Consider the following 12,035-nt stretch of genomic DNA (forward strand, 5'->3'; position numbering starts at 1 on the left):
GAGGGAGAGGAGAGAGAGAGAGGAGAGAGAGAGGGAGAGGGAGAGGAGAGAGAGAGAGAGGGAGAGGAGAGAGAGGGAGAGGAGAGAGAGAGAGAGAGAGAGGGAGAGGAGAGAGAGAGAGGAGAGAGAGAGAGGGAGAGGGAGAGAGGAGAGAGAGAGAGAGGGAGAGGAGAGAGAGAGAGGAGAGAGAGAGGGAGAGGGAGAGGAGAGAGAGAGAGAGGGAGAGGAGAGAGAGGGAGAGGAGAGAGAGAGGAGAGAGAGAGGGAGAGGGAGAGGAGAGAGAGGGAGAGGAGAGAGAGACAGACAGAGAGAGAGAGGGAGAGGGAGAGGAGAGAGAGAGAGAGGGAGAGGAGAGAGAGACAGACAGAGAGACAGAGACAGAGAAACAGAGACAGAGAGAGAGAGGAGAGAGAGGGGAGAGAGAGAGAGAGAGAGAGAGAGAGAGAGAGGGAGAGGAGAGAGAGACAGACAGAGAGACAGAGACAGAGAAACAGAGACAGAGAGAGAGAGGAGAGAGAGAGGAGAGAGCACGCGGGGTTTGGGGAAGGCTTTAAGAGCTTCTGCGCCAGGTTTGGAGCGAGGGTTCTTGCACCTCGCAGCAGATCGGAGATAAGAGACAAACCAGAGCCTGCAGTGAACCTTTCCACAGTGATGTGTCTGTGAACGAGGCCGTGCGTTTTAGGCCAACACGCGCGTTTAGAGCCAGTGTTATGAGGCGAAACATGATGCGCGTGCTGTGGCTCAAACGGCTCCGTGCGCGGTTAATGCTGGAGACGAGACAGACCTGACTAACAAAGTGCAGCCCATTCGTGATGCATCGACTGATCGGTTCGTTTTCCTTCTGAAAACATTCACCGCGCACCTGTTCGTGATTACCGCCTCGCACGCGCCACAGTCCGCGGCAGAGCCCGGAGGCGCCTCGCGGACAAAGTGTTCAGAGAGAGCGGTGACCGCGTGCCGCATCAAAACATAAACATGTGTCGTCACGGCGCGCGCGGGCCCTGGAGCGTGCGTGAGGCGCGTGCTCGTCTACCTGCCTGGTGAAGAGGATGCGCGCGCTCGTTTACCTGCCTGGTGAAGAGGATGCGCGTGCTCGTTTACCTGCCTGGTGAAGAGGATGCGCGTGCTCGTTTACCTGCCTGGTGAAGAGGATGCGCGTGCTCGTTTACCTGCCTGGTGAAGAGGATGCGCGTGCTCGTTTACCTGCCTGGTGAAGAGGATGCGCGCGCTCGTTTACCTGCCTGGTGAAGAGGATGCGCGCGCTCGTTTACCTGCCTGGTGAAGAGGATGCGCGTGCTCGTTTACCTGCCTGGTGAAGAGGATGCGCGTGCTCGTTTACCTGCCTGGTGAAGAGGATGCGCGCGCTCGTTTACCTGCCTGGTGAAGAGGATGCGCGTGCTCGTTTACCTGCCTGGTGAAGAGGATGGCCGCGTCGTGGTGCTGCTGGTGGTCGTCGTCCAGCGGGTTCTGCTGGTGCTGCCATTTGCAGAAGCTCTTGAGCGTGGCCGCCGCGTTCTTGCTGATGTCCAGCCCGCGCTCCTTCTCGGTCACCGTGATCTGCTTCACCACCGTCAGGCGGATGGGGTTCTCGATGCTCGCGTGCCCGTACAGTTTGGACGCGATGGTCGCGAGCGTGAGCAGGTAGTGGTTCAGGTCCTTGCCGTACTTTTTGGTCATGGTCCTCGTCCGCGACCAGCAGCAGCTCCACGTGCCGCGCTCTGGACACGGAGCGTCTGCGGCGCGCGCCCGGTGCCGGGGACATAAACCGGCTCCATCGTGTCCGCGCATCAGGACTGTCCTCCGCGCGCGCACCGCTCCTGATTTTCCTCCGCCGCTCCTTCCGTCCTGGCGCGTGCCTGCGTCCTCTGCGCGAGTCCCGCGTGCCACAGCTGTCCCGAGCGTCCACTGCCGCTTCAAAGCTGAAACTCTCCCGCGTAAACACGTGTAGCGCGCGCTCCGCATCCCTGTCCTGCAGCGCGCGCATGTCGTGCTCGTGTCCCCTGGCTCGTACAATCGGTGTGATAGAATAGCGCGCGTGCTCCACGGCAAAGAATCCCTCGAGCCCCCCGCCGCAGAGGTTGAACACCGCCAGAGACTCCGGGCTGGAGTCCACGGTGCCGCGGTAAACACACTCGCGCGGCACAGACGCGGCGCGCTCGCCCACCGCCGCGAGCACGTACTGTGGACTGAAGTGCGGCGACAGCAGCAGCTCGTCCCGCTCCATGTCCAGCTGGAAGCGCGCGCCGTCCAGGTACAGCAGGTAGCCCACTTTGCCCCCTCCGTGGTAAATCCGGTCAATGGTCCGCACGATGCCGTCCGTCCTGCGCGCAGGCGCCAGCCCGGAGCCGTTCACAGGTGGCAGGTAGAAGCCCTGGAAAGTGTCCGCCGCTCCGAGCTCCAGCAGCAGCGCCACACACGCAGCGAGCAGCCGCAGCCGCAGCATGGTCACTGATCACATCCACGGGAACGGGATGTCCACTACAAACGGCCCGGGCGCACAGGCAGTGCCCCCGAACAGCGCATCCTCCGCGAGTCCCGCCGCTCCATACAGACCGTCCCCAGCTCCAGCCAGACCCCAGAGCAGGCTCAGGCTCAACTTGGAGAACAAAAACAAAGTTTGCTCTTAATAGAGAGCGAGAGAAGTCCGGCCCCTTTCCGCGCTCCTCCCTCTCTCTCCACAGCTCCTCATCCTCCTCTCACTCTCAGCGAACACAACAATGCTGTCCCGCATCCGCCAGCCTGCTCCACTGTGACAGAGGCGTGTTTACCCTGTGTTTACCCTGCCTCCCCTCTCTCCATCATTAGTCCATTTACGAAGCCAAACCCACACTTTAAATGCTGTACGTCTGACCTGGAGCGCGCGGGTCACGTCCGAGAGCCTCCGCCGCAGCGCGTTGCGTAACAACATCAGCCTCACATATTTGACTTTTCCACTTTCCCTCGGCTGTTAATAATTGAAGCCATGACTGAGAGTTGCGCTGACGCCTCATAGATAATGTATGCGCGCTTGAGTGAGAGAACACGCGCGCTGGAGGACAGGTGTCTCCACAGCAGTGATGGAGTTTGTTTACACCGGTCCCCTCCGCGCCGCGCAGACCCCGTCCCGGCTCAGCTCATAAACAAACACTATGACAGCGGCCAAGTCGGCTCTTAAACCTGCCTAGACATTCATTTACTGCTGAGTCACGGAATAACTCCTCAAAACACAAACATCTCTAAAGAGGTGACGAGATCTGCAAGTGTTTGTCCACAAGTTTGGTCCGTTGTCCATCATCTAACATCTACAGGGCTGAGGATTCATCTGATAGAAGCGAAGCTAAAGATGAAGAACGACATTGAGAGTAAAGCTTTGCCTCTTGCAGTGAGGGGAGGGTTTTTGTTTTTTCCGAGCCGTGACTGGGGCAGAATTTGAGAAGAGCGTCTCGAGTTGCGGCTTTTGTGTTGGAGGAAAGCCCCACGTCAGCTGCACTAATCCACCACCGCCTTCACTCTGGCAGAGCGGCCCGGGGCAGGCGGACCGGAGGACAAGTAGCAGAAGCAGCAGAAGAAGCAGAAGTAGCAGAAGTAGAAGAAGTAGCAGAAGCAGCAGAAGTAGAAGAAGTAGAAGAAGAAGTAGCAGAAGTAGAAGAAGTAGCAGATGTAGCAGAAGTAGCAGAAGAAGTAGAAGTAGAAGAAGTAGAAGAAGTAGAAGAAGAAGTAGAAGCAGCAGAAGTAGAAGAAGTAGAAGAAGTAGCAGAAGAAGTAGAAGAAGTAGCAGAAGTAGAAGAAGTAGCAGAAGTAGCAGAAGCAGCAGAAGTAGCAGAAGTAGAAGAAGTAGCAGAAGCAGAAGAAGAAGTAGTAGAAGTAGCAGAAGTAGAAGAAGTAGCAGAAGCAGAAGAAGAAGTAGTAGAAGTAGCAGAAGCAGCAGCAGAAGAAGTAGTAGAAGTAGTAGAAGTAGTAGAAGTAGCAGAAGCAGCAGAAGAAGTAGAAGTAGAAGAAGTAGCAGAAGTAGAAGAAGTAGCAGAAGCAGCAGAAGAAGTAGAAATAGAAGAAGTAGCAGAAGTAGAAGAAGTAGAAGAAGTAGAAGAAGTAGAAGAAGTAGCAGAAGCAGAAGAAGTAGAAGAAGTAGCAGAAGCAGAAGAAGTAGAAGTAGCAGAAGCAGCAGAAGTAGAAGAAGTAGCAGAAGTAGCAGAAGCAGAAGAAGTAGAAGTAGAAGAAGAAGTAGCAGAAGTAGAAGAAGTAGCAGAAGCAGCAGAAGAAGTAGAAGTAGAAGAAGTAGCAGAAGTAGAAGAAGTAGAAGAAGTAGCAGAAGCAGCAGAAGAAGTAGAAGTAGAAGAAGTAGAAGAAGTAGAAGAAGTAGCAGAAGTAGCAGAAGTAGCAGAAGCAGCAGAAGAAGTAGAAGTAGCAGAAGCAGCAGAAGAAGTAGAAGTAGAAGAAGTAGCAGAAGTAGAAGAAGTAGCAGAAGCAGCAGAAGAAGTAGAAGTAGAAGTAGAAGAAGTAGCAGAAGTAGAAGAAGTAGAAGAAGTAGTAGAAGTAGAAGAAGTAGCAGAAGCAGCAGAAGTAGAAGAAGTAGAAGAAGTAGCAGAAGTAGAAGAAGTAGAAGCAGCAGAAGAAGTAGAAGAAGCAGCAGAAGTAGCAGAAGTAGAAGAAGTAGAAGAAGTAGAAGAAGTAGCAGAAGTAGAAGAAGTAGAAGAAGCAGCAGAAGCAGCAGAAGAAGTAGAAGAAGTAGAAGAAGTAGCAGAAGCAGCAGAAGAAGTAGAAGAAGTAGAAGAAGTAGCAGAAGTAGAAGAAGTAGCAGAAGTAGTAGAAGTAGCAGAAGTAGAAGAAGTAGAAGAAGTAGAAGAAGTAGCAGAAGTAGAAGAAGTAGAAGAAGTAGCAGAAGCAGCAGAAGAAGTAGAAGTAGAAGAAGTAGAAGAAGCAGCAGAAGTAGTAGAAGTAGAAGAAGTAGCAGAAGTAGAAGAAGTATCAGAAGCAGCAGAAGTAGCAGAAGTAGAAGAAGTAGAAGAAGTAGCAGAAGCAGCAGAAGTAGCAGAAGCAGCAGAAGAAGTAGAAGAAGTAGAAGAAGTAGCAGAAGAAGTAGCAGAAGCAGCAGAAGAAGTAGAAGTAGAAGAAGTAGCAGAAGTAGCAGAAGTAGCAGAAGAAGTAGAAGAAGTAGAAGAAGTAGAAGAAGTAGCAGAAGAAGTAGCAGAAGTAGCAGAAGTAGAAGAAGTAGAAGAAGTAGAAGAAGTAGAAGAAGTAGCAGAAGAAGTAGAAGAAGCAGCAGAAGCAGCAGAAGAAGTAGAAGAAGTAGAAGAAGTAGAAGAAGTAGCAGAAGAAGTAGCAGAAGTAGCAGAAGTAGAAGAAGTAGAAGAAGTAGCAGAAGTAGCAGAAGCAGCAGAAGTAGCAGAAGTAGAAGAAGTAGAAGAAGTAGCAGAAGCAGCAGAAGAAGTAGAAGTAGAAGAAGTAGAAGAAGTAGAAGAAGTAGAAGAAGTAGAAGTAGAAGAAGCAGCAGAAGCAGCAGAAGCAGCAGAAGCAGCAGAAGCAGCAGAAGCAGCAGTCGCGGCGCTCAGGGTCGTCTGCAGCTTCACACTTTAGTCAGTTTAGACATTCAGACAAACTTTAGTAAAATGTCGAGGTTTTTTAGACCGGGTTTGATCTTGATCTCGGCTTGATCATCTCAGAAACGTCTTGGAGACCTGGAGACTCCCCTCGTCTCCACAGGACGTCTCAGAGTCATCGCATAATCAGTCCGAGGAGCCGTAACTCCCCCCGGGTGAGACGGGCCCCTGAGCCAGGACTGAACCGTGCAAATTGTAGCACAGACAAGGCGAACCCGACGCCCTCAAGGTTCTTATTTTCCCCATAATGACCAGCGTTCTTCACAGTATCCCGTTTATTATTCGGCCATTTGCAAGTGAACACACACAACATAAACTTCACACACTTTAATGAAGCCCAAAGGTTTATTTAATGATTTCTGCGGCAAATAGTTAAAGGTGCAGTTGGAGGAATGATGATGAACCTCTGAGTAAGTAGGAAGTCGGGCTCATGTTAACTTCACAAGATTCCCCGACTTCTCTCTTACGGACGAGGACAGAGTCAGTGTCTCTAATACTGGACTGATATGAAAGACCTGCATTACAGTCATTTACAGTCACACTATCAGAAAATAATGACCGGTAGAACGTTGGAAAATCACATTCAAGTCAAAGGAGCTTCTACTTGTGTTGTGAAGAGCCGTAAAATGAAAATAAATGATATGAACAGGTCTGAGCTCATTCTACACATTAGGACATGGCTGGAAAATACTTCGTTTTAACGTTTTTAAACTCCATATAGTCCCTTTAAAGTGGGGGTATTATGCAAAATGGACTTTTCCAGCTTTACATCATGTTATTGTCGTTCCCTCATTAAAAACATGCCTGAAGTGTTGCCTTGGCACATTCATGTATTTTTGAGTAATCTGTAGAAACTCTGATGGCGGCCATTTTAGGGATAGCTTTGCCCGAGTCCTCCTAGGAACGCCCCCACCTCCTGGAGACGCCTCCGAGCTTTCGTCACCAGCCGAGTAACCAACCACTGCTCCTCAGCAGAACCCCCTCCCCACTGATGCCACAGACAGCGTGTGGAGGGGGCGTGTCTAAAGGCTCAGAGGTTCTTAAAGAGACAGAGGCCTATTTCAAGACATTCACTACAGCCATTTTGAGAGAGACATTTTATACAAGGCAGTTATTCTGATTTACTGCATTTACAGACCAACAGAAGGTTTGCTCATCATTGTAGTGTGATATAGACTGGTGCTGTGTGACTGAAAAAAGCAGAATCCCCCTCTTTAAAAGCACTACACCTGCTCTCCTTTAGTATTCTGCAAACTCAGACATCTGTGGGGAGAAGACTCACTCATGAACCTTAAACACACTCGAGAAACGACACCAATAACATCTGTACAATTAAAACAACTGAGCTTCGATGTAACGGTTTAAAACTTGGTGCCACCCAGAAAGTCTACAGCGCCTTACGCAGCCCTCCCCTCAGGTTCACCCCTCTCCCCCGCCCGCCTCCCCCTCTCACCCAACTGTCAATGGTGATCCCTGCCGTAAACAACAGAGGCGCAGACTCCACGGTGCGACTTTTACGAGGCCAGAGGCAACGCGAGGATATCGCACAGAAACGCCAGGCCCACTTCAGGGGGAAAACACAGAATTTTTGTTACTTTTCTGACAAGGTTTTAAAATCACAGTAATTCAAATCCAAACGGGGGTGAAGTTAGAACAGCATATGTATTGTATTATAGCTACTATGTTGAACTATGTGGGGATTTGCATTTGCATTTTTAGCATGGGAACCACACTCTGTTTGTACTTACTTGTAAAAAAAAAAAAAAAAAAGGAGCAATATCTAGCTGTAGAAAGTTTAAGAATGTTAGAAACCAGGCTTTAACGTGTCTAAAGTGCAGTGCTTTCTAATGGGCGGCTACATGGAGGTACTACAGCAATGGCGGCCACTAGTCTCGTCGTCACAAAGCAGAGCAGCCATTGGTATCGAATAACAAAAGTGCACAAATGAAGCTACAACCCCTCGTGTGAACCGTGGACAGGCTCGGGACAGACGACAGTATGAAGACATGTTTTCCGCCTCTTCTCTCCAGTGGCCGTGTTTAAAATGTGACCTGGATCCTGATCTTAATCACTCGTCTCTCGCTCCCTCCTCTCTTAAAGCACATTTCCTCTGTTCGCTCCGTGTTATGTAAACCCCTCCACTTGTCAATTAACCATATTGGATACCACACTCCCCCCCCCCCCCCCCAGCCTCGCCCCCTCCCTCGGAAACGATCACACGTGGCCGGGCACAAGCCTCCGCCGCACGTGCTCTGGACCACACTTTAGAGGAGGGAGAAAAAAAGACTAAATGTGTGGCTGCGAGTGGGAAGGAGGGAGAGCGGGGCGTCCATATGGTTGGAACTGGCGCCGGATGTGACAGTTTTAGATGATGGGGATTAAGCTGATCCAAGAGCGAGAGAGAGGAGGAAGAGGAGGACGAGGAGGACGAGGAGGGAGGGGACGGGGGAAGAAACTGAGGGATGAGCGGAACAGGGAGCGAGACCGTCATTTTCGGTTAATTTCAAACGAAAACGCTGATATGCGGCATCTCACAAGCTCGGTTTCCGGATTTTGCCCCAGCTTTGCTTTCTTTAACGAAGAAACTTCCACTTCGAGACAAATGAACGGCCTGATCTTTACAGCTACACGTTTAGCTTTTTGCTTTAAGTCGTCGTTTCTCTGTAGAATTATATGGGAAATTGTAAATCCATCTCTCAGTACTTACTCTTGTGACTCTGTGGTGGCCAGGGGCGGACTGGCCATATGTCCGTTCTGGAAGAGCACAGACGGGCCACCGGCTCCAGGGCCACCGGTCTGGCCTCTCACTTTACCTTACCCTTATCCCCGGGCAAAACGGAGCTTTACCCAAATCTAAAAGCTTAACCTCTTAACGCCCGCCTGAACCGAGAGGATCTTTTTCCTCACGTCATCAGATTTTTTTTTCCCATCATTTTTTTTGTTGGATACTCAACTCATTTTTGTAACTTTTTTGTCATTTTTTCCGTCAATTTCTTGTCACTTTTTTGTCACATTTTTGTATTTTTTTTGTCAAATTTTTATCACGTTTTTTGTCATTTTTTCGTCAATTTTTTATCAATTTCTTGTGACATTTTTGTGACATTTTTGTATTTTTTGTCACTTTTTTTGTGACATTTTTGCCACTTTTTCGTCACTTTTTCGTCAATGTTTTCTCACTTTTTTGTCACATTTCCATCATTGTTTTCGTCTCAGTTTTGTTGCTATTTTTGTAAAAAAAAATAATAAAAAAAATTGTCCCATTTTTTTATTTATTTTTATTTTTTTTGTCACATTTTTGGTCAAATTTTTTATCATATTTTTGCCACATTTTTGTGTTTTTTTTGTCACATTTTGTCACATTTTTTTGTCATTTCTTTTTATTTCTTTTTGCCACTTTTTCATAATTTGTCACTTTTTTGTCACATTTCCATCATTGTTTTCGTCTCAGTTTTGTTGCTATTTTCACAGCTTTTTTCCAGAAGCTTTTGGACTGGGGTAAAGCCAAACTGGAGAAAATGTGCTCGGTTCAGGTGGGAGTTAAGGGGTTAAAAGAAAAGCATCCAAAAACAAAAATGTGCTGGATAAGCGACAAAAAAGTGACAAAAACACAACAAAATGTGACGAAAACGTGACGACAAAGCAAGGAAAAAACAACATGAAAAAACCCCCAAAAAACAAGAGACAAAAACACGGCAAAAAGCCACAAAAAAGTAATGAAAAAGCAACAAAAACATGACAAAAATGCACCGACAACATGACAAAAAGTTACCATCACTTTTCTAGATTTTAGCTTCAAATGAGGCGTTACAGTGTTGCTCTCCAGTCAAGAAGCTTTTAGCCGAACTGGAGAAAATGCTCTCGGTTAAGGCGGGCGGTCAGAGGTAAACATATGTATTTGTGAAAGTGTCGCATTTACGCTAATTTGGGCCAGGCTGACCTGAGTCCAGGGCTGTTTTTCAGTCCCAGTCCCAAGTTTGTGTCATGGAGGCCGATTTTCATCTTTGCCAAAACACCAGGGGAAGAACCTCACCGCTGTAGCCGAAAGTGAAGAACTTTTGTCCATAAATACCAATGTTTTACATCAGTGGTTCTTAAAGGATCTGCATCTGCTGTTTTAGCCATTCCTAAAGTTAAGTATAGGCATTTATATGATATATTGTACCTCTACCACTATGGAATACTCATTTTTGTGAGAAATATAAGTGTTTTCTGGAGGTATTTTTCCATACTTAACTCTCCCGATTCACGCGGGAGACTCACGATTTTTAACCCTGTCTCCCGCGCAGTCATTTCTCTCGCTGATCTCCCGATTTTACAGTGAAGGAAACAAGTAAGATTGTGGGGGATTTATTTGCATGATCTGGCAACCCGATCCTTTAGAAGAATCCCTCCTTTGCCTCCGTCAGCCTCTACTCAGTGCTGATTAGTTATTGATTTAGACTCGTCACAGCCGCTGTTGGAGACATTCACGTTGTGCCTTTACCGACAGCGCTCACGCTCGGGGGGAAGAGACAGGTATCACGCCGTCATCGCTCTGTTTGTTTTTGTACTTCATTAGCATCAGCATTAGCTCTGTCTGTCTGTCTCTGCCCACCGAGCCGAGCGCCCGAGCCGAGCGCTCCTGTTCATAAAAAAAAAAAGGCCTAAAAGAGTGGTTCTCCAGAAGCAGCTGCATGGTTTTGTGCGTGGAGGAGTTTGCTCTAGAAACCACTCTAGAAATGTTAAAAATACTGTAAATTCCTTTAAATGTCTTAGCAGAGCACCCTTTTAGGCCATAAACCTAAAAGAATACTCTAAGAATACTTGAATACTTGAATTAAGGCATTAAATGTAAAGATTGAGTAGATTTGGTCTGGTCTTAGAGCAGATAAAACCTATTCTTGCCAATGGAACAAGCACAAGTTCTTTCTTAATTCAGATTATTTTGTATAATTTCAAGTGAAAAATAAATATTTGTTTTACAGTAAAAGTTAATTTGTTTGATTTCCAGTGGGATTTCTATTTGTTCAATTGGCCTTGGTGTTTTTATCCGATCTTATATTATTTCAAAAACCTTTATTCAAGCGATTTTAAGTCATTTATCTCATTCACGATGGACATTTTTCCAGTATATGATGTACAACACTGGCCCTTGGTCTTTTGACGATGCTAAGTCAATGGGAAACGAGTCAAACTTTACCTTTACCTATGTCACTTCCTGTCAGCAGCTTCATTAAAATCTTCCCTGAAATAAGAAGCGTGAGAAAGTCTGAAAAGCACCACACAAGACACAAGTGCTGGAAAAAAAAAAAGTACAATTCCTTCTTTTAATTCTTCAAAGTAAAGTTACAAAGTTGTGCGTTAAATAAAAGTAACGAGGCACGATTACTGTTTGTGTAACTCGAGCCGCGTCGGGAGTTTTGACAGTGCAAAGAACAACAGCTGCATCGGGGAAAAAATAATAACGGATAAAACATTCCGAACGTAAACGGGGCCGTGCGCGAGCCCCACATTGAAAACCTTTATTCCAGCTTTTTGAAGAGTAAACTCAAACTTGATTTTTCTTGTACATTTCAAGTAAAGCCAGTCGGATCTCCCATGATACAGCAGTAGTAGAAGTAGAAGTAGAAGTAGTAAAGGTTGTGGTTCAGGGCTGCACGATGTTTCGCCGAATTATTGCATGTAATATTAAGATTCACATGATTTTTGTAATATTTGGTGAATATATTGAGGGCTGGGACGATACGCTTTTGCCACAATCGAATAATGAGGGTTTGATACGATACATACTGCGATACTTTGTTGATTGGAATATATACTGTATCATAAGTCTTCACTCCCGCCTGAACCGAGAGCATTTTCTCCAGTTCAGCTTGACCCAAATCCTGTGGGCCAGTGTAACGCCTCATTTGAAAGCTAAGACCTACAAAACTAAATTGATCTTTTTCCTCACATCATCAGATTTTTTTTCATCACTTTTTCGATTTTTTTGGCAATTTTTTTTGTCACTTTTTTGTCACTTTCTCGTCAAATTATTCACTTTTTTTTGTCAAATTCTTATCACTTTTTTGTCCATTTTTTCCTCAATTTTTCGTCAAATTTTTGTCAATTTTTGCCGTTTTTTTGTAATTTTTTTGTCCATTTTTTGTCACTTTTTCGTCAATTTTTACTCAATTTTTTGTCCAATTTTTGTCAATTTTTGTTAATTTTTCTAAATTTTTCATCAATTTTTCATCACTTTTTTCACATTTTCATCCTTGTTTTCGTCTCAGTTTTGTTGCTATTTTCACACCTTTTTTCCAGAAGCTTTTGGATTGGGTTAAAGCTGGAGAAAATGTGCTCGGTTCAGGTGGGAGTTAAGGGGTTAAAACAGACAGATATTTTACCCCAAATAAAGTTCCATTTTGTTTTTGTATTATTTGCCTGAAATAAAGAAACTAAATAAATAAACAAAATAATCCGCTGTAAAAACATCTACAT

The 12,035-nt window shown here is 46.4% G+C and overlaps 1 protein-coding gene across 1 annotated transcript in view; it reads right to left on the reverse strand.

The window, feature by feature from the left end:
- The window catches only part of adamts5 (ADAM metallopeptidase with thrombospondin type 1 motif, 5 (aggrecanase-2)), a 33,396-nt gene extending 30,709 nt beyond the window's left edge, over positions 1–2,687 (reverse strand). Inside the window, 2 exon segments of the mRNA XM_079582007.1 lie at positions 1,408–1,680; positions 1,682–2,687. Of these exon segments, the coding sequence (XP_079438133.1) occupies positions 1,408–1,680; positions 1,682–2,443 (1,035 nt within the window). The 5' untranslated portion in view covers positions 2,444–2,687.
- Between the last annotated feature and the right edge of the window lie 9,348 nt (positions 2,688–12,035).

This window comes from Gobius niger (genome assembly GCF_951799975.1).
Source record: "Gobius niger genome assembly, chromosome: 23".
NCBI lineage: Eukaryota > Metazoa > Chordata > Actinopteri > Gobiiformes > Gobiidae > Gobius > Gobius niger.